The sequence below is a fragment of the Pteronotus mesoamericanus genome, unplaced genomic scaffold, assembly GCF_021234165.1.
Source record: "Pteronotus mesoamericanus isolate MK-2021 breed Mesoamerican mustached bat unplaced genomic scaffold, CSHL_Meso_final contig_22, whole genome shotgun sequence".
NCBI lineage: Eukaryota > Metazoa > Chordata > Mammalia > Chiroptera > Mormoopidae > Pteronotus > Pteronotus mesoamericanus.
In genome coordinates, this window is record NW_026555090.1 from 5,160,748 (window position 1) to 5,182,880 (window position 22,133).

The window sequence follows — 22,133 nt, forward strand, 5'->3', positions numbered from 1 at the left end:
TCCTTCAGATTGTCCTCTCAGCGCACTCCACTGAGTGGAGAGAAGCCAAATAATTTTACAATCGAGGCAAAAAGAGCATCAAATACAAATCTGAATGTAATTAACTAGCAGCCAGCAGCTGGGAAATTCTTCATGCTGCGCACGTGTTACGCATGAGTGGAGACAACCTTTAGGACCTGAACCCACTGCGGAACTTGACTGTTGCCCTCACTCGAGAAGCATCTTTACCTGCAGCCCAGACCGCAGGTGGCTGCTAGGTCCACACTTTGAGTTTCTGGGACCTACAACCTATTTGCCACATCTGGGAGCTGAGCAACCACAGAGGATGCGCACCAATAGGTGACATGCCCTTGTGCCCATCCCCCACGCTGACACCCCCAAAAGACACATTTGGGTAAGCGGAGGTAGCTTTGATCGAAGTCCTCAAAAATGAATGAAAGCTTACGTCTCAAGTAGCTGGCCCATGTGCTCCCTGGCAAACGATCATTTTACAGAACACCAAAAGAAAGCCAGAAGCCCGTCCTGTGCTTCTCTTTCCAGCTGGGACTGGAAGAAAACACAACCCTAAAAATAACTGTGAGTGGCTGGGCATTCTCCGCCAGGAGACAGATGGGGAGGACGCGGGGCCAGCGCACAGGGCCCGCCCTGCTCCCTGGGCTGCCCTCTAACCAGGAGACCCCTTGCTGTCCTCTCCTGACCCCAACACGTCTTGGCCTCTCATCTCCATCTCGTCTCAGAAGAGGTAGCCGCTGGATCAGGGTGATGCGGCTCCCAGCCAGACGTGATCAATGAGTGCAATCGCTTTTACATGCTAACAGGGAAGGCTCCCAGGCTTAATTGAGTTCCTCTGCAGTGAGTGATGGGAATACGCGAGATCACTTTGGGAGTGCTGGCAACCAGGAGCCACGCGTGGTTTCTCTCTGCTTGCTCAGGATCCTGAGACAAGAGGGGAAGCTTTGCCCTGCCCTGTCCAGCTGGGCCAGAGAAGGCCAGGTGGGTTCCCTCCCCACCTTGCTTCTTCCGCTTGCTCAGAGCCCCTCCCCAAGAAAGGCAGGGTTCCTCCCGGGGTGGGGGCGGGGGGCGGGTTAGGGGAGAAGGAGGCTGGCTGGGTTCAGCCTGCAGGCTTTGGGCCACCATTTCTTCGTGGCACTGAGGGGGAAGCTGGCGGGTGTTTGGAGCCCAGTTGGGAGCTGGGAAAGAATGTCTCCTTCCCCCAAGACTTCAAACCGCAGAGGGACAGTGTGTGTCCTTTCAGTATCATACAGGTCACCTAGAGGCACCAGGGAGAAGGCTGCGTGGGTTCTGAGATGAGTGAGGACGCGTCTCCCGTGCCCTCTGTGCGCACTGTCAGGGCAAGTGCTTGTTCTGGAAACCTGAGAGGCACGCACACATCACCCAGCAGGGCTGAGCTGTACATCTTAGGAGAAAAAAAATCTATACCTTTTCTTGCTTTCTCTACCTTGAAACACCAAATTATTTCATTTTTCTCAAAAATACATGAAAAGAATTCCATTGCATCATTCATGTAAAGTGTGCAAATCTCTTTGGAACAGGAGGCTCTGCTGGCCTGAAAAACTCCCTTTGGTCAAGGAGATGAAGGTCCCCTCTCATCATGACACTGCACCTCCGAGCCAGCCTCCTGGCCCCCCTTCTCCCAGTCCCCGACGCCGCCTCTCCTCCACCCACCCCAGGGCTCTGCCGTGCCTCTCTCTAGGTCTGTCCCACACTGCTGCCAGGAACACCTCCTATTCTTTCTGGGACAGTCGGCTACAGGCTCTCATCCACACTTCAAAGCCCAGCTCAGACGTAGCCTCGCCCTTGAGCCCCCTTCTCTCGGCTCCCACAGCATTTCTCACTTTGTTCTGTCTTATTTCTCACCGCGGCCCCTAGACCAAGATAGCGATCTCCTTGAGGCTTGTAACAACTGCTCAACATCTCCTTTTCCCAAGGGCTTTCGTACTCTTTGACCCCGTCAAGGTGTTCTAAACGGCCTGGTAGACGAAATCAGATCATGAATGAACGAATGGTAAACAGGACATTATTCCATGAGTAGTGCCAACTGGATGCTCTGGCCATGACTTGGCAATAAGGCTGTGTCGTTATTGCCTGAATTTCACAAGGCCCATAGAAAGACAGGGTGGGTATTAAATATCCTGTTAAAAGATATGTAACTTTATAGGAAGGGGAGTGCGATAAGAAAGAAAAGCTAGTCGAGCGCATGCAATAGAGGAGCCCACTCTGGTGTGAAACCGTTCACCTCCAGACCGTGTGAAATGCCCTTGCCAAACACCTCCCCTGTAGCAGGGGCTCAGGGAAGAGGTGAGGGGCCGTCTAAACAGGTGTTAGGATTTCGCCAAATATGAGGAGTCCATGGTAAGTGTGTCAGAAGATAATAAGATCATTATAGCAAGTTTAGAGTGCTTGGAAGGGAAACCCAGATACTCTTGTAACTTAAGTTTTGTACAAATGGGTAAGTGAATCCCCTATCTCTCTCTGTAAAAGGTTCCACTTGCCTCCTTTCCCAGCGACACCTAATACGAAAGTTTCCTTCGTTTCCGGTGCTGTGTGACTAAAGAACACCTTAAGTGTTTCCCCCTTGGCCCCAGACACAAAAAGGGAAAGTGCTTTTTTTTTTTTAAAGGTGATTTTCTAGGTTTGCAGCTCAAGGCCGAGGGTGTTTCTGTGTGGCACTCACGTTACTTTGCAGAGACCTTCCTATCATGTCCAGGGTGAGAGTCATGTCGGTGCTGTGATCAAACACACACAGGCCACAGGGCTACGCTGTGACGGGCAGGGAGGAACAAAGCTTCACCCCTCCCGACTCCATCAGACATCTCCCTCTGTGAACAGCTTGGAGACGCACGCTCACCTTTGAAAGGAGGCATGAGCTTCTCTCAGGAAAGCTGAACCGGCAATGAGCCTGTTCACAGCAGAGCCGCCCATGAAGTCTCCTCAGCAGCCCGCGCAAGCCCGGGCCTGACATCCTCCTCAGCCTCCACGCCTCTGCCCGGGTCCCTGGTTGACTGCAACCCCAACCTCTCCCTCTGCACTCTTTTGCACAATCATTCCAGGGGAAGGGCGGGTGCAGGCACATTGGGTTTGAGGTGATGTCTTACATAGCAGAAGGAGGGTCCAACTCCTGCTCCAAGGGTGGACAGAGGGCACAGGCCAGCGCTCAGACTCTTTGAACCACAAGAGCCTTGGTGACCAGCTCTGTGCACGGCCCCAAGGGGCAGCTGGGGGAACACGACTCCTCTGGTTATCAGGAGGTGCCGAGTGAAAAAAGGATTTTGTACTCAAACGGAAACCTTAACAAAATTAAACAGATTTTTGTTTTGTTTTCAGCTATAGTATTGCTCCGGGTCCTTAGTAGGCTGAGATGGAACCATTTTATTCCTCTACAAATCACTTATTAATTTTTTTAGAACTTTCTGTTCTCTGAAGAAACTTGAGACAGTGCTCCTCAGGCTGTGGTCTGAGGACGACCTGCTAACTGTCTTCAGGGAGATAAATACAAAACCTGAGAGTGTATAAAGCCACCCTCAGGAATTTGACATGGTTCCAACATCCAAGGCTCTGACCAATGACTTCATTAGACAGAGGACAAATGAGTGTGAGCATTGCAAATTGTGTGGCAGGCGGGATAAGGCACAAGGTTTGTAGTAGTCACGCACAGTGGGACAGCATATCGGTCCACAAGGACCCAGGAAAAATGCAGTCCCATGCCAGCGTTTGCTGAGCACTAGCTTAGGAAGCACCAATGGGCCCACGTCCATTGAACACATGAGGATGTTGACACCAAAAAGATAAAGTGACTTGCTCAAGGTCATAATGTGTCCACAGCAAAAGACTCACCCCAACTGGGGCCACATGGAAGAAAAGCCAGTTTAATAACCAAAGAATAAAATAAAAGTAGAAATATGTCATTGAAAATGATTTTAAGATGGCAATTCTAATTTTATCTGGCATCCAGCTAGGAGACATCCATGCAGCCCCTCCCAAGGTCTCTACAGAGGTGTAAAACGACAAATAAGTCAAACAGAAAAAAGGTAATTCCAAAATCTAACAAGAATGTCCATGGTAAGTGGGAATTCAATCCTGAAACAGTGCATACCTAAAAAAAAAAAAAAAAAGGTAGGAGGAAAATAGTTTCTATCCCTGACCAGGTAGCTCAGCTGGTTAAAGCACCATCCCAATGTGCCAAGGTGATGGGTTTGATCCCTGGTCAGGGCACAGACAAGAATCAACCAATGAATGCATAAATAAGAGGGACAACAAATTGATGTTTCTCTCTCAAAATCCATTTAAAAAAATAATTAAATAAAAGAAAGAAAGAAAATAGCTTGTAGTTCCCGCCCTGCCTGGTGTTTACCCAGTAACTTAGAGGACTAAGCAAGTAACAAGTGAGTGAAGCTGGCTCAGTGTGAGGCAATAAGGAGTAGAGGAGACCATGGTAAACAGAAGAGAACATGCCCCACTCTCAGGCACGGCTGCTCCCCAGCTCCAGCCAGTTGTTGCCTCGAGAAAGGTTAGCCTAGTACTGTCAGCGCCTTTATAAATGAAGCAGAAAATCTGCATTTGTTTGTGAAATCTCTGAATCTTCCATATTGGCAATGAATTTACATGGTTTTAAAAACACACAAGTATTTACTCTAGGCTTTCATTTATAATAAGTTCAAACAGTCATAGCTAACCTGTTGAGCAGGGACAGCAACCTGGAGGGAATGTGAGAGTGGCTTTGAGGTTCTTGATCAGCTGTTACATGGGTGTGTTCACTTGGGGAAAGTTCATCAGGCTGCACACTCCTGGCCTGTACACTTCTTATAAGTATGCGAATATAAATTTGACTGAAAAACCCACAGGCCACATTTAGAAGTAAAATAGGATGTCTGGGATTTTCTTCAAATAACAGAGAAGAGAGAGAACACAACTCTTCTTAAAAATGGTGGAGGAAAGTCTTGGGAGAAATAGAAATAAGGCCATGCTGAGAAGAAATGGTTAGGAGAGCGGCCCTCTTACAAATGCCGGGATCTAGCTGAGGTTTCTCCCCGTGTGGGGAGAGGTCGACGAGCCAGCACCTGAGAGCAGAGCACGTCACCCAAAAGGGCCAGGGCGCACGGTGGGTCCTGGCATGGGCAGGGATGGTGACCGGCAAGCGGCAAAGTGAGGCCCAAGTTCTCGGGGGAAGAATAACTCAGGGTGGGCCAGGTGAGCCCTATGACAGGACCTACTGCGCAAAGGTGGGGGGTGGTACAAAACAGGGCGTCCCGCGGGGCGGGGCGAGGGTGTCTCGGTGTCAGCTAAGGAAGCGATGCGCCACCGGGAGTGAGTGCTGAGCGTTTCGGTGTCATTCTGAGATCTGGGTGGCATGGGCATGTTGGGCAGCTTCAAGGAACAGGTGAGAGAGAAGGGCTGACAAATGAGGAGACAGAAGGAGGCTGGCGTCACAAAGGGAGCATCGAATGTACAGATCTTATCGTAGGAGCAAGGGCAACAGGGATGATGCCAAAGTGACAGGTGGGTGCATGGATGACATGGATGAAGGCTGGCATTATCAATGCCGATATCATTGCAAGAGAGGAGGCTGAGAACGGAGTGTGAGGAACTAAAGGAAATGACAGGAAAAGAGAAAAAATACAATCTTGGGAATACTTTTATGCTGAGTTGTGGCATTAGAGGGGCCCTCAGGGAGGCATTAGGTTCAAGAGGCTTAGCCACCTGTAGATACAGCTGTGTGACCCTAGGCAACCTCATGAGCTTCCCTTTGTTGCCCTGCAAGATGCGGGAATCACCCAGAAAAGACAACTGCTAGAGGAAACAGCAGCAGCCACTCGCCTGCACACAGTAGGCCCTCACTCACTTTCCTCCTGCCTCACAGATAACTGACATCCCTCCTCCATCTTCTTACCTCTTTAGCTCTCTTTGGAGCCTCCCGGAAAAGTAAAATATAAAGTCACTCTTCTTAATTTGTCCTAGTTTATCATTTTGTCATGTGCTTCGTGTTCTTCAAATGGTTGTTAGATTTATTAATGATTCAGCAGGACTAATGTTTGGGTTTTTTTTTAACTCAGTGCTTAAATTGCTTTGAGACCTCTTTGAGCCTGCAGGTTTTAGTTCACTGACTAGAACACGCCCCTGAAAGACAAGTTCCTGTCTCTTGTGCTTCCTTAGAACCTCAAGCGCTGCCTGGTATAGGACTTGACGACAGCGCTCAAACAGGGTATGTTTAGGTCCGTGAAACTATTCTGTATGAGGCTGTAATGGTGGATACTTGCCACTATACGTTGGTCAAAACCCATAACATATGCAACATCAAGAATGAACCCTAATGTAAACTATAGACGTTAGCTGATAATAACATGTCACTCTAGGTTTGCAGATGGTGACAAATGTGCCCACTCGGATCTTGCATGTTGATAGTGGGCAGGCTGTGCATATGTGAGGGCGGGGCGTCTGAAGGAAGGAACTCTGTCCTTTGACTTGATTTTGCTGTGAACTTAAAACTACTCTAAAAAATAAAGTCTATATATTTTAAAAAATTAGTACTAATAAGCCTTTATTAGATCAGTGAAAAAACAGGTCAACATGATTTATAAGAACGTACTATTCATTAGCTATAGAAGAAGACTTAAAATGGCCACCTTTCGCATTTTGCTTTAAGTATTTCAGGTCAATGACAGAGTAATGATCAGCTTCCCTACCTTACTCTCACTGCTCCCCCTGCTTCACTTGCTTGGGTCTACTGTAAAAAGCTCTTGGCTGGGAACAGGATGTTTACTTTTTTGTGTATCTGTGTTAACTGGCACACTAGCATCTGCTAAGTGCTGGAGACTCTGAGACAATCAGACAGAAGGGCACCAGGGACCTAATGAAGAGCACACATCAAGAGGAGTGGCTGGGCTGAGCCGGGATGTTTCCCGCAGGGGTGGAGGGATGGGGGGTGGAGGACAGTCCTTTCAGCTAGGGGAAGGCACCAGAGCGGTCTGGGGGTGAATTACTGGTCTCCGATCGCTGGCTCAGTGTGTCGTCTCCTGGGGGGAAATTTAACTTTAATGGACATGTGGGCCTAATCCTACATTGTTTCAGCCTCTCCCACAGCAACGGGCAGGTCCTATGTGAGCTTCCCCGGCCTTTTAATACAGGTCATCTCCTTAACCTCTGCAAAACCGTCCAGAAAACAAGATTGCCTCATCCAAATCAAGTTATTTCTCAGTGTCACCCTGTAAGTCCCATCCTTACTGGAAGCATTTTTCAGCCCATCTTAGACAGAACTAGGGGAGGTCGAGCTCATCAGCACCCAGAGAACGCTTCCCGCCCACCCTGCAGGCTGGGGGAGCAGAAAGAGGCTTGCTTACAGGTTGCCCAAAGGGGAGCTATTCCTTCCCCCCTCTGAGCTGGGGGTTAGCTGAACACTGCGGGCACAGGGCTGTGGGAAGGGGAGCCACCAGGGAGGGTGAGCCCTGGAGGGGCACTTGGGGAGCCGACTACAAGTGCTGGGGAGGGGAACCAGCCACTGGTTCTCACCGCAGCCATGATTTCAGAATCGGAGGGGAACTTGAGTTCTCACTGCCCTGTCCAACAGAAGCAAAGTTTCAGACAAGGGACATTTATTTCCCTTCCAAAAGGCAGGGGTATTTGTGCAGGAGAGTTTAGAAAAGAAAGGGAGGAAGCAGAATAGGTCAGCGGACACGCTGGGCTCCGAAGGTGAAGGCGCTACTGGGCCAATTCCGAGCAGCTGGGAAAGCCGGTAGCCGCCTGGGCAAGACGCGCCTGCTCCGCCTGCCCCTCTGGGCGGGGCTACCTTGCAGACGGGGCGCCATTGGTTTACCGGCAACTCCTCGAGCCAATCAGCGTAGGTCCAGGGCCCGTCGGCACCGCCCCCTGTGGGCGCAGGCCGCTACACCAGGCTCAGTCTAACAGGTGAGGCCCGAGCGCCCGGCTCCGGCTAGTCACGTGCCTGCAGCTGGCGATGGCCCGGTACCGGAGGGCAGCCGGGCCAGGTCGCCGGCCCCGCCCCCAACGCGAGGAAGCGCGACCCTGTGTCTCCTGGGCTCAGCGGTCCTCGGACCCGCAGCAGCGATCCAGTGAGACACAGGGGCCGTGCTGACTGATCCCCGAGGCCGGTCAGCCGCGGAGCCATTTTCTCCGCCAGTGGCCGTGCACTCGGCCACCTCCACAATCCGAGGTGTAAGAGAAGCTTCTGCAGCTGCCAGAAAGCAGCCGACACGTGGCAACGTTAGAGGCCTGTCTGGGACCATGTTGGACGCCTCTGCTGTCACACCTCTTCTCGGCCCCCCCCCCCCCATTCATGAAATGAAGAGCATGCGTGGAAAATCTGCTGCTTCTCACTTCCTTTCCCAAAATTTTTTTTCCCACTCTCCATTTGTTGCCCAAGACTCATATTGCCCAGGACAATCTTTCAGTGTTTTTACGAGTTTCTAAGTGAGTGCAACCATGGTAAGCAGTGTGGGAGAAAGATCTGGGAGAACAGAGGTCTGGTGCATCATCGCCGCCCCCCGCCCCCACCAGGGGCTTGATGAACACCCTTGGGATCATTCACGGTCTGACCAAAACTATTTAAAAGTACTGACCTCTAGTCAAAAACAGTCTAGCCTAAGCTGAAACGCAATCAACGTCGTGTTAAACCGGAGTCTTAACACATTTGCTGTATTTAGAAGAAAAATGTTTTATTTCAAGCGCTTATCTGTTCTGTAACTAATTTATCAACTTAAAGTCACAGTGAACAATAATGTACACACACATACACATAAATTCCTCTCTGGCAGCCCTTTTTAACAAACTCTCTGCACAGATCATCACGAATAATTTTTCAAAGCAGCTCTCTCCAGGAGGCAAACAAATTCTGTCAGTGCAGCTTTGCTGTTTAAACATGTTTCATCCATGACATGCTGAAGTAAATTTTTTTAATGACCCAGTAACTTACTCTTTTTAATGTAGTTGAAGTCACAGAAGTGGGCATTTAAAGAAAAAATTTAAAATACAGACATAACCTAAAGGAAATTACTATCACTCTTTATACACAAAGAAAATTAATTGGTGGGGGGCGGGGTTATTAGCATTGGCAGTGCTTTAACAGACAGCCTTTTGGCTGCAACGAAAGTTATTTGTTGTCACATTATTAATCTGGTAATTGCTCTTTACATCCTACACTTTTCCCCAAATCTAAAATGAGAAAGAAAACTCAATAGACAAAAATATGAGTTTCATTTGTTGTTAGTTAATTTTGGTATTGTCTGCAAGAAATAGAGTTCTAGCAGGTAGTGTTTAAAATATTTTTAAAAGTTTCATGCTCTACTTAGAAAGGAGTTTTCAAAAATATCAGTATCTCATTTCTATTCGATCATGGTAAATGTTTTCATTTGAGGTAGGCAGCATATTGTATTCATTATACTTGAAAATGTGCCACATACTTGGGGAATTCATTTTGCTGGGATTCCTGACTATCCCAGCAGCCTAGGATGAAATGTCCTTTCGTGCCTGGAATCACAGACTGTGAAACGAGACAGATAGCACCCTATTCGGAAACAAACTCTATTCCCAGCAAAAGAAATGTTCATTATGCTCTGCCTTTAAAGTGGACATTTTGTGCTTATGTCAATCAACTTAATTTCCATGTTCACAGAGTGAGAACATAAAGTATTCAGAAACTACTGACAGAGAGCAGGAGGCAAGCAGCCTAGTCCAGCAGTATGTCAGCTCTGAAGCTTTACATAAATGCAGCTTCCCTGATTCATAGCACTAGCTGACTGATGGGTTTGTGTTTTAAATTCCTGGAGCTCTTTTAATTCTACATAACTTCAGTGATTCAAAGGGTCATCTTATATAATCAGAAAACATTATGTCCCACATGTTTTAAGCAAAAAGGTAAATCAGCATTACATATTTGGAATGAGATTTTTTTCAAAGTAGTGAAAAGTATTTCTTCAACCAAAAATAAAACACCAAACTAGAAAAATGGAAACTGTGACAGGTCACTTTAAAATTTCAAATAGCAAAACTTTAGCTAGAAATTTCTTTTATAAATAGCAGCTGATATTAACTTGTAAATTTTTGATAATCAAGCTTTCTTAAGAAGGCAAAGTCCACTTTAGTCAGCTTAGTCAAATTGTAGTATTTTTTAAGAAATGGGCTCAATCTAATTTTAAGAGACCTGTTCAATAATAATATATCATTTGGAAGATAATAAGTGTAATTTAAATTCATACTTTTCAGCATTTTATTCATCTAAAACAAATAGGCTACTATTAAATATTGACTATTTTATTAACTAAGAGCATCTGGGAAAACACTTATGATTAGGTTAATTTATGTTATATTTTCCCCTCAACTTGTAAAAGATTAATCAACCATTTTATGGTCTAATTTAGGCGCCTAATTAAAAACAGAGTTCAACACATGCTACACTGTCTTGCTAATAAATCTTGACAGCTTCGTAACATGACGGTTCGTATTTCAAATTGTTGCATATAAATGCACAATTCTGATCTTCACCCAGAAGCTTGAAGCGAGTTACATACTTGGTTTAAGCTCCAGGGCTGAGAAAGTACAATTACTTCAAAAAGGATTATCCCCAATCAGATCTTATCTCACACTTCCCTTAGTGAAGACAGAAACAGTCTTTGCCATCCAGTTTTTAGAAATAGACTAGAAAAATAGGGGAGAAATTAGGTTTCTCAACATTTATTAAAAATGTAGGAAAAGTTGCTATATTCAGCTACTAACTTTCTGAAGGAAGACTTTCTGAAATTATTGGGTCTTAAAATCTAATTCTAAAAATATCTCCCCAAAGTTTCAGTTCCAATTGTCTTCTGGTTAAACGTTTTCAGTCTTGACCTGGGGCTCTGTACTTCTTTTAAATGAATAAATTCATTCCAAGAGGTTTTGGAACATCTCTTTTAACCCTATGTCCTCCACACCTCCCAGCCTTAAACAGGGGCAAATGGAAGAGAATAAATCTATTCTCAGTAGGGACATTCGCTGTTTTCTCAGCCTTTATACTTGAAGTATATTTTTGTCATTTTAATGACTCCTTGGAGCCTCGCTGTCCAGTTCAGGCAGAGAAGCGAATCTGCCGCTGTGATGTCATTATCCTCCCTCTCGGCCTGAACCAGCTTTGGCCGTAGCGACTGGCCTGTCCAGGGTCTGATCGTCTTTCACAGTGACCGACAAAGTGAGCAATGAACACCGAGGTCACTGGAGCACATCAGAAAACTCAAGCCCTTTTAAAGCAAGCCCAGCTTTGAGCTCATCATAGAGGACCACCATCCTGGTTTCGGTCACCTCAGTGAAGCAGCAGGGGACAGAGTGAGCTGGGGAGCAGCAAGGCCTGAGTGAGGGTGATCTATTAGCTTTGCCGCTTTCTAACTGAGACATCTTGGGCAAGTTCCTGGGCCCCTCTGTGCCTGTGTTTTTTCATCTATAAAAGTACCTACTTCACAGGATTGTAATGAGGATTATATTTGCTAATCCTGTAAAATTTGAAACAGTACTTGGCACATTGGGAAAACATTCAAGAATGTGAGCTACCAACATTATTAAAACACACACACACTACATTTTCTTCTTAATGTGGCCACAGCATTAGAGTGTCAGCTTATTTTTGTATGACCAGAAATGGAAAGCAGAGTCGAGGTTGGGAAGGAGTTTCTGCCCTGTAACTCCAAGGCATATTTCTATATGAAAAATAATCATCACACCATTTAGCTAACTTAATTCCCAAACTGTGCTCATCAAAACTTGTGAAAACCTACTAAACTTATGCCAAATCAAAAAGAAATTTATTGAAGAATGTATCTATTTAAGTTTAACTCAATGTTCAGAGCCTGAATGTACAGGGAGGGTGTGCTCTCCACCCTGGCATGTGCGAGGTTCTCCTGGACCCCGTCCTGGGGTTCTCATACATCATCACAACCTGGAACAGGGAAAAGGCCAGTTTCACCAAGAAACCTGATAATATCACTCCGCGTGCTAAGTATAAGTATGCCAGGCTTGATTGAGCGAGCTGGAGAATGAACTGGAAAAGCAAACCCAGGAGTCTTAATCCCAGACTAAAATACATTCAGATTCCAGGGCAGAGGGGCCGCGCAAACAGGCCGGTTTGATTTTTGCAGCAGAGAGGGCAGCGGGAAAGCTTCGGCTCTCTGGCCTGTGGTAAGGCCAGCTCCGCGTCGCCTCCACAATCCCTCCTGTCCTGGCTGACGGTGTCTCTTATGCCAAGTGGAAGGAACGACAATCAATTTCGGAGACGTCGTGCAGATCCGCCCAGGCCCTGGGCTACTGGTTAGGCCAGTGTGCCAACCGATTAAACCCATTAACGACTCACGCGTACACAGCCAAGGTCTTCTCCCGCGGATTATGCGGCTGACCCTCGGGTTCAGCCATCCGTGCCCATAGTCTTTTACTGATTTCAAAGTATCTGAAAGCTTTCAAAATGTCTCCCCTCTCTCCAATTTTCTAGTTAAGAGGACTTGTTTTAACCACGTGTCTGAACTGCAACTCTCTCTGGTTAATTATTATTTGTGCTCGTCTCCAGTCTGCTGTGTGGACCTCGGGGGAGATACAACGGAGATGCCCCTCTGGCGAGCACCAGGGCTGGGCCCACCGGGGTAGGCTCCGGTGGGGCAAAGGGTGTTCCCTACACCAGATTTGAGCATCAGCGATCCGGCTCTGGCGTGTCCTCCGGTATGGTTGTTTAAAGTTAAAACGGCCGCTTTCAAATTGTAAGTGTATACATTTGCCCAGACATCCAGAATATTCTCCAGTAATTAATATATTTTAATTAAGCAGAGGGCATTAAAAAATTTTTTTCCTTAAAAAAAAAAAAATCCACTAACCCAGCGGCCACGCTGTGTGCTGCCGGAGCAGCTGGGAATGCAAAGTTTGTGGGGAGCTGCGGGGCTTGCAAGCCTCCCCGCCGCGGGCCTTGGGCCTCCCGGCCGGAAGGGCCTGGCTGCTCGGTTTAGGGAGATGGCTCTAGAGGCTGAGGAACTTACCGACTCCTGCGTCCAGGCCCAGCCCCAGTAGCCCCCAAGTCCGGCCGCTACGCGGGCCGGGGCGCCTGTCCCGCCCTGGACTCCCGGCTGCGCTCTGCGCTGCAGGCGCTCGGTGTGGGTTTCCAGAGCGATTTCATTCTTTATTCAGCGTTTTTAAGGCAATCAAAAGGCACGTAGCAGGTGGAGGGCAGCGGGCTAGGAGACCGCATAAATCTTCCTGTGGGGATTTCCACAGTCTGCCCCAGGTGCTTTTAAAACTGCCCGACGTGGTAGACTGTTCTCTGCCAGTTCCTCCCAGCCCGGCCCCCTGTGCGTCTGATCTCAGAAAATCCCGGGCTGCCTCCGGTGGGTTCCACCGAGAAGGGCACGAGTGATCGCCTGCCGCCGGGGCCCCGGCGTCAGCAACCCAAGAGGAGCCGGAGTGGTGACGGTAGAAGTAATAACAATGCGATCGATGACAATAGCTTACAATTAGAGAGGCCCCACGTGCCCGCCAGGCACCTGACCGCTCCAGCACACTCCCGCCTCCCCGCCCCGTGGAGAGCCACACAACCCGCAGCACCGAGGAGAGCACTGAGGCTCGGCCCGACCTCGCGACCCGCCAGAGCCAGGACTGCAGAGCCCCCATTCTTAGCAGCTGGCGACCACGGCCCGGGAACGGTGGGAAGGGGGACTGTCACGGCTGGCTAAACCTCGAGACTTGGGCAACTGCTAACAATAAAAACACCAAGGACAAAAGGGAGGGGGAGGGGTGGCTGGGAACAGAGCATTTTTAATCCGCTGGGTCAGCCCCCCTCCCCTTTTATCTTCTGTCCTCTCCGGGGACCGAAAGAGGGAATGGAGGCTGTGAGTGAAGTTCGGTTCGACTCTCCCCATTGGTTTTCCGAAGTCTACAGCCCCTTGGAAGCTTATAGGGCTTGTGGGGGGCCGGGAGTCGATTGAGTCACATTTGTGAGGGTTTTGGGGGGGACAAGAGGGTGACTAGATAGAAGGGATGGGGGCCGGGGGCCGGGCACCTGATTGGTGACGAGGTTTCCGAAGGCAGGAGCCTGGCCCCTAGGCTCACCAGCGCCTCACCGGAAATTCAGTGAACCCAACCGCTCACCCCAAAGACAGGCCGCTGCGGGAAGAGCGTTGGGAAGAAGTCTCGATTAAGACCTGGGGGCCGCTGTTCCTTTGGAACCGGACCCACAACCCGACTGGAGAACGGAGTTTCCGGAAGCCTCGACCTCCCGGCAACCCTCATTTCTTAATCAATGGGCCCTCCATATTTTGGGGGTCCCGACGTGTAAAGGGCCCGCCGATACGTGTTTTTCTGCCCTTGTTCTCACAGCACCCAAGACGGAGAGGCGGAAACGGGCCCGCAGTGCCGGGGGCGCAGGGAAGTCTTCAAAGCCGCGCGCCGCTCCGGCTCGCTGCAGTGCGCGCCTTTGCCCGACAGGGACCAGCACCGCTCCACAATCCGCGTGCCGCGCACCGCCGGCGGCCCACCCGTCCGCCAGGCGGAGGCGCCGGGCCACCCGCCAGCTCTCCCTCCCAGCCCGAGCTACTCTCCAGCGAGGCGAGTGTGACCCTCTTAAGGTTCGGGTTCCAGCAAGGAAGAGGGCTGTAACAAAAATAGTGACCAGATTCTCGGAGGCCTGAGCAAGGCACCGTCACTCCCACCTCCCACATCCCCATCTGGGGAGCAGAAGCTGCTCCAGAAGTTGGTCTAGGGCGGAGACTGTGGCCGACGGAGCGCGGAACGTCCCGGACGCCGAGAGAAAGAATAAAATACGAGCAACACTGGATTGATTCCTTTGAGACACCGCCACGGTTACAGGGTTGAGTGCCTGCCTGAGCGCCATCTCAGTCGCTGTCCCTCCTTCTTTGCGGAGGGCTTTACCGATTAATTCTAGGGTACTATGGGGCTCTGAGCTGCCAGAGCTCCTTGAGAAGTTATCTATGGCAAGAGCCTCCACCCCTCACCCCTGCACACCGGGTATCTCACTGGGGAGGGATTCTCAGCGCTGCGGACCCGCACCGCGCGTTCGTTCTCTCTGCCCCTCCCCGCCCCCGGTGGTCCGAGACTGTACCCTTGTCACTGCCCCAGCACACGCCTTGTCTGCCTCGTCTCCCTCCTCTCCCGTCTGGGTAGCAGCTGGCACCTCTGCCCCTGGCCCTGGCAGGGAAACTCACCGGTACCAGGCCAGGCCCTTGTCGTAGCTGCGGTCGAAGAAGTGGGGCTCGGCGCCCACGGCGCGCACGTCGGGGTGCACACGCAGGAACTCGAGCAGCGCCCGCGTGCCGCCCTTCTTCACGCCGATGATGATGGCCTGCGGCAGCTGCTTGCTCCCGGACCCACTAAAGAAGCTGGAGATGGGGCTGGGGGAGTCCGGCGCTTCGGGACTCTGCTCCTCTTGGCTCGCGGCTCCCTCGGCCCTCTCCTTGCCCGCAACCAACGGGGTAACTGGCGCCGCCTGGAACGGCAGCCTGGGGAAAGCCCCGTCGGGACCCGCGGCTAGGGCTGGCGAGGCGTGGACCGCGCGGGACCCAGAGCCCAGCAGCAGCAGCCCTGGCGCGGCGGCGCACGAGCTGGCGCACGAGTACAGAAACATGTAGAGCCAGATGCAAAGCATGGCGAAGAGCAGAGCGAGCTTCCTCCTCACCGGTGGCGGGGGCGGCTGAGGCTGCGGCAGAAGCCGGCCGGGGACATGGAGGCAGGATCGGCCGCCGCTCAGGCGCTGCCCCATGCGCTGCCCGCGGGCGCGGCGAGGGGCATGGCTCAGCACATGGCGCTGGTCTCGCCCGAGCCGTGCGTGCGGAGAGGGTTCTTTGGCCCTCCGGACGCTCGCTGGTGGGGTTTATTGCACCCGCGCGCCCGGGGCCACTGCTGCTGCTCCTGCTGCTCTTCCCCAGGTGGCGGCGGCTGCTGTAGCAGCCTCGGCTTTTGACATGTTGCCCGGGAGGAGCCGCAACTGGAACGAAAGTCGGGTGGCGGCAACTGCTGGTCTGGGGACGGCTCCTGCGGCGCGGGGCCCCGCTCTGGACCAGAAGAACCCGGCACTCCCTTTCCTGTCCACTCCGGACGGTGCGTGCGGCCGCTGGCCGGGGCTGCCTCCTCGCTGCCCTGCGAGCTGAGCCAGAGCAGCCCCGGCACCTCCTCGCAGAGGCTGCGAAGGAGAACTGCGCAGGAGAGTCTGAGACCGAGGTGGAGTGGGCGGGCCCGGCCACCGAGAGTGACAGGTCGCTCCACTTACCAGAAACCCGGACCACCTTGCAAGTACAGCCCCTTCGCTAAGGATTCAGCAGCCAACCAGCTCCCGGTACGTGAGGGTGTGGAAAGAGTTTGGGGCGGAGGAGAGTGATCTGGAGCTGCTATTGGCGGAGGGGCTAAGGGCGGGATCAGAAGGGCGGAGCCAGGGGCTGGTGACTGGAGCAGAGGGAGGGAAGGATGCAGGAATGACCCAGCTCTGGAAGAGGACAGACCCCACCGAGCGGTGCAGTTCGGGACCCTCGCGCATTTCCGGACTCGCTCCCCGGGAGCCAGCCTGGGCTGTAGTTGCCCATTTGTCTGGACGCGATTCCCCATCCAGCTGTTTCGCGGGCAGGCTCGCGACGTGCGTGTGTTGTAGGAGAGAGCGGGTTGGAGAAGCGAGACCAGGCAGGATGCGCAGGCAGTTCCCAAACCAGCGAGGGACTCAGAGGCGGGCCTTCCCGGGACAGGCACTGGGTTAGGAAGTTAGAGTGGAAAGCGTGTTTGGAAATCGCTGTGAATATTTATTTATTTATTTATTTAGCCAGTTTATTTTTCTGGGTCGGCCAGTTAGGTGGAATCGGTATAAGCTGTCCTCAGGAAAAAAATTTTCCCACTTCCCAAACTTCTGGAGAAAGAGTGTAAAGGGGAGGGAGAAGTTAATAGGGAAATAAAGGCTGATATTTAAAAAAAAAAAAGTTTCCTGATGGAAAGTGAATGTGAAAGTCAAGTCTAGAAAGTTTTGTCCTTACATGAGTTTGTTCGGAACGTTAAGTTTAAGAAAATGTTCAATCCTCCCTTTTCCTTAAACAAATAATACAACAAACGCCTTTATTTAGGAGACAGTTTGGTTTGCTGACCCGTTACACTAATTATTAGGTGCTGTTTTTTTTTCTCATCAATTTTTTAAATCAAACTAGGAGCAAATCGATCACTGAGTTGCATTTATTTAATAGTCAAAGTCCACTGGAAGCCGCTCTCCCTTGCGACGCGGACCCTCCCGGCGCGGGCGCGGGCGCGGGCGCGGGGGAGCTGAGCTGGCACGGAGCCGCAACCCCGCCCGCGGCTGACCGTGGGTGCAGCCGCCTGCAGCGGTCTTGCCGCGGCGCCTGGAATTTGCAGGGTCACCGCCCTCAGGTTCATCCCGGTGTGTTGAGAAGTTTTCGGTGCCTGCAACCTGGCTCCTGCGGAGTCCACGGGCCTCCATCGCCTGGCTGCGCGCGGTTCCGGGACACACGTGCCTTCCGATTCCGACCCCAGCGCGTCAACAGGGCTTGAGAGTCGTCCGCCAGGGGACTCGCGGAGAGCCGCCGCCCACGCGGCATTTCGCCAGCCGCTCCGGAGGACGCGGCGGATCCTACTCGAGAGCCCTGGCGGCTCCGCCGCGCTGTCCCAGGCCGGCTAGCCTCGGGCCTCCGGCCCCGCACACTCTCGCTTCCTTCCTGGGTAAACATCCCCAAGTGTCCCAAGGCTCCGGAGCTGTACTCTGGGTGCGGGCTTCCAGCGCGGCGAGCACCCTGAAAAACTTAGTGGTCCTGAAGCACCCCCAGGTTCGAAACTGTGCGGGACAGCGGCGGCCGGGACCCGGGAAGGTTCAGATCACGCCGCTGTCACTTAAGGGACCGACGCCCGCGGACTATACTCCGCGCGACCTCTTTCTAAATACCCTGAGCCCCTGGATATCGTCCTACAAAACTGTTTGAGAGAGAAGTAATTGAGATAAAGGATTTTCCTTCCCCTTTTATTCGCAGATTTTTTTTTTCAGCTTTAGTCTTCCCTTGTCGCTTGGTTGTTGTGTTTGTTCTTTGGGAGAAGTAACTTATTCCTCGTGTGTGTGTGTGTGTGGGTGTGTGTGTGTGTGTGTGTGTGTGTGTGTGTGTGTGTCTGACTTCTGAAACGTGAGAATACGTTTCTGACCGACTCTTTATTTTGGAAATATGAGAGGGAACCGATGGTGTCTCTGAAGAGGGTGTCTTCAAAATCACGTTATTTCTGGGGGAAATGAAGTTATTGTCTTCCACCTTCAGGCGGCCAGGAGTTTGCTGACTCCCGTGGGTTTAGGGGAGAGGGCGGTAGTGGCTTATGGTTTGTGTGTGTTCAGGAGAATCGTAGCTCCCGCGTGGCTAACTTCAGGCCTGGTTGGGTGTGAATCTTACAGTGTTAAAAAAAAAAAAAAAAGGTTTTGATAATCCTAATAAAAATGGTCTCTGCCTTGAGGGTTAGCAAAGTCTGTGTAAAAGGCGGGGGCGGGGAGGTGAGCTATTATAAAGGGAGGCCGCCTGATATATTTAGGAGTTTTTTCCTCCGGGGGTGAAGGGAGGGAAGGAGTGGAAACCCAGACGTGGGAGTCGGCGATGTTCCGAGCGCTCGCCGCCCCGAGCCAAGTCCGAGCCTGCGTCCACCTGCGCGCGGTCCGCCCCGCCGACGAGAACGAGGAGGGGCTCGAGGTGCTCGCCGCGCGCAGGGCCTCCTGCCGCCCCAGGTCGGCGGGTCGCTCGCGGTGTGAGCGGCGCCTAGCAGAGTGTGAAGCGGCAGTGGAGCAGGACCGGGGCGCTACCCAATGCTTTGGCCCTTTTGTCCACCTGACGGGTCGCCCGCGGAGCCCTGGAGCCCCAGGCTGAGCCTCGGAACATCCACGCGCGGCTGGCGACGCAGGCTCTGCCCTTGGCAAACACCGTCTCCCTCACCGTCCCGTTCTTGCAGATGCAGAGCCTGAGGCTCAACCCTGAACGGAGCTGCTGGCGGCCTTGACCGTGAACCCAGCGAGAGTCTCTGCCATTAACCACGGCTCCTTATTAGAAGGTTCTTTCCCCCCACGCCCAAGCCCGGCCCTCAGGAAAGCGCCACCACCCAAACCCGGAGCAAGTTTCACCTTTGATAAACTTTTTCAAAATTGTTGTACTTGGAAAAACTAGAAAAGGAATGAATTCCATGCCAGCACACCTGCAAGGTCTGCGTCTTAGTTTGGTTAGTTTGTTTGGGACTCGCTAATGGGGCTGCCCACCTGGAGACTCGAAGGGGTCTAATCCAGGCAGCCGCTCTGCTTTAGAAAGGGACAGGGCCGCCTCAGCGGGCCGTCTCCTCTTCCTCCTTCCCCAGGTCCGGCTCTCAACGACCCGCGGTGTGGCCCCAGGCAGGGCACTCTCTGGCTGTAAAATTCCCCATGTGTAAAATACGAGACTTGAGCCACATAATCTCCGCGATACGTGTCACCTGAAGCTTCTGATTCTGGGCTCGGGAGGGGAGGCGCCCGCAGGTGCTCGCCGCCCTGCCAGCTTCGCTTGACGGCGCACTGCGTCCCTGGCCCGTGGCCCACCGCTGCTCCCCGCTCAGTGGGCTCACTCCGTGGAGCTACCTGAGCCGGTGGCCGGCGCTCCAGTGCCTGTCAGCAGTACCTTACCCTCCTCCACACACCCTCACCTGCCCAGCCAGGCAGGTGGTCCCTGGGGAGTCCGCTGCCGCAAACTGGCTCCGCCCACCGGCCGCGACTCCGTGCCCGCCCGCAAGGGGGCGCTCTGAGAGCTGCCGGGTGGCAGGAGGCGGAGAGGGGCCTGTCACTGCCGGAAGTTTACCGCAGCACACAGGAAAGGAGACTTTCCCCTCTGCTAGGGCCCTGGAGCAACTCCCCAGCCCCCCGCGTGGCCGCCCAAGTCTCCGAGATGTCCAACTGGTCGCGGTGCCCTTCTCTCCCGGGGGTGGGTCGAGGGTGCCACTCATCAGGCCGGGAGCTACTGGCCAAACACACTTCGGGGCTTAGAAATGTCTTGTATGAGTGGCTGGAGGGCTCCACCGAGAGCAAAGAAACACTTCCCAGCGCTGAGTGCCAGCTGTGCCTTGGGGAATGAGTACCCACTAGCCTCAGCTCTGGCCACCCACGGCCCCACGCGTCCACATGCAGTGCGTCGTTGCAGTGCGCACTGCACTGGGGGAGGAGCCCTCTGAAAATCAGAGAGGTGGGACGATTGCTACTATCTTAGAGAGAACAGCAGTTTGGCGCACAGATTGGTGTGGTGACTCGTGTCCTGAGAAGTCAAGGTCATGCACTGATTCCAAATCCCTCCTCCGTGGGGCATCCCTACTCTGGGCCAGAGGTTCCTTTGCCCTCAAGAAATGGTGGCAAGACTGAGAGATAAGAATTTATGCCCAGGATCCCTCCTGGCTGAGGCATCAAAGGCTAGCTGTGGCCCTGCCCAAAATGTCTTTTCCACAAAGGCCTTGCTGCCCCAGGTTCTGCAGTGACCGTCAGGCTCACTCCTCAGGCCTGAGATGGTCCAGACAGCTCGCCTTCCACCACTGAGGCACGGGGATGTTCCTGAGTGTTCTCCCTCTGCTGACACCTTTGTAAGTAGTTCTTTTATTACACACACTCCTCAGATTACCAGCTGGAGTGTGACACGTCTGTCCCACCCGGACCCTGGCTGTGATGCACCAGGGCTGCATGACTTTTCCTAATCTGGTTCCCAGCCACTTCCCGGCTGTGTGACACTGAACAAGTTACACAGCCCCCCGCCCCCCCGCCCCCGCCCCCAGCCTCAGAACCACTGTCTGTCGCTGCCACCTCTCCTGTGCATGCCTTCAGCTCCTCGGTTCCTCCACTATACTCCCCGCCCTGGGACTCTTCCAAGGCCACGCCCATCTTTTACCCTCCTGGCCTGAGCTGCTGAATTGCTGGAGGAAATCCTGCCATAGAAATGACTGGTCCTGCTTTACTGTCCCACCATTAACTTCCCACAGGCAAATAAGGGCCCCAGGCAGCTCCCTGCAGCATCTCCAGAAGGCCCACTCTCCCAGGCCCAGCATTGCGTGCCCTCTCTCCCGCAAGAGACAGCGGGTCTCAGAGCTTGTCTGAGACCACAGAGGCTGACGGGGTTTCCTACCCCTTTCCTCCAGCAAACCTTCATGCTGACTAGTGCCACCCCACCTCTGTCCTCCTTCCCTCTTGTCACTGTGCAGGAAGCCACATGCCAGCTCAACACAGAATGACCCGCACTAGTGCTTGGGATTTCAGCTGTTTTCTCCTCAAGGACATCTCTTTGCCCACAGCCTTGATTCTGAGACATCAGTCTCTCCCTGTGGTGGACGGTGATGTGATGCTCGGCCCCCTTCAGTGAAGGACATGGCACCTCAGCTGCTGGTGTGCTGTCAGCACACAGTCTCCAGCTGTGGACCCTCCCCCGACTGCAGCGGCTGATGCTCACGCTTCTTCCCTGGGTGGCCCCCATCCAGTGACCGAGGCAGAGGGAAAAGCCTGGCCACCCAGCCAACTCCAGACGCCCGCCTCTGAAGGGCAGGCCCACTCCAAAGCTTCCTGTCGGGCTGGCCATGAATGGCGAGCCCGCATCAAGCCTGCTCCTACAGGTGCTGGTCCCAAGGGCACTTCCTAATAAACTCTCAGGGAACCGCCCCCCACCCCACGCCGCGTGTTCCCTTCACTCTATGATATGGTTCACATCAACATCCAAACAGGCTTGCACTTTTGTGTTCCTTTTCATAGTCAAATACATGCACAGTTTCTACTTTCTCACCTCATTTCCTCTTTGTTATGCCATTTTTTTCTTCTTTAATGATTGGAACATTCAAACTGAAAAATTCAAGTTTGTAAGAAATAGAGTAAATTTGATTCTCTGACCCCAGACCCCAAGTTTCTCTTCAGAGGTAACCACTCTTGCAAAATATTTTATGAAAACACAAGTATTCAAGTATATATTACCCTGCCTATTAATTTTTTCTCAAATGGGAGCCTTAAATAGTAGTGTTCTGCCACGTTATGGGTGATCATTCTATATATGTGTGTGTGTATATTTTAAAAAGTGCCAACTATAGATAACTTCATTTTAAAATGAAGGAATTATTGAAGTAATAATGTCTCTTTATCCCTAGACATA

The 22,133-nt window shown here is 52.1% G+C and overlaps 1 protein-coding gene across 1 annotated transcript in view; it reads right to left on the reverse strand.

Moving 5' to 3' along the window:
• Positions 1 to 15,833, reverse strand: part of LOC129068791 (heparan sulfate glucosamine 3-O-sulfotransferase 3B1) — a 41,580-nt gene extending 25,747 nt beyond the window's left edge. Inside the window, exon 1 of the mRNA XM_054571214.1 lies at positions 15,192 to 15,833. Within this exon, the coding sequence (XP_054427189.1) occupies positions 15,192 to 15,745 (554 nt within the window). The 5' untranslated portion in view covers positions 15,746 to 15,833. The remainder of the gene's footprint in view (positions 1 to 15,191) is intronic.
• Positions 15,834 to 22,133: the final 6,300 nt, after the last annotated feature.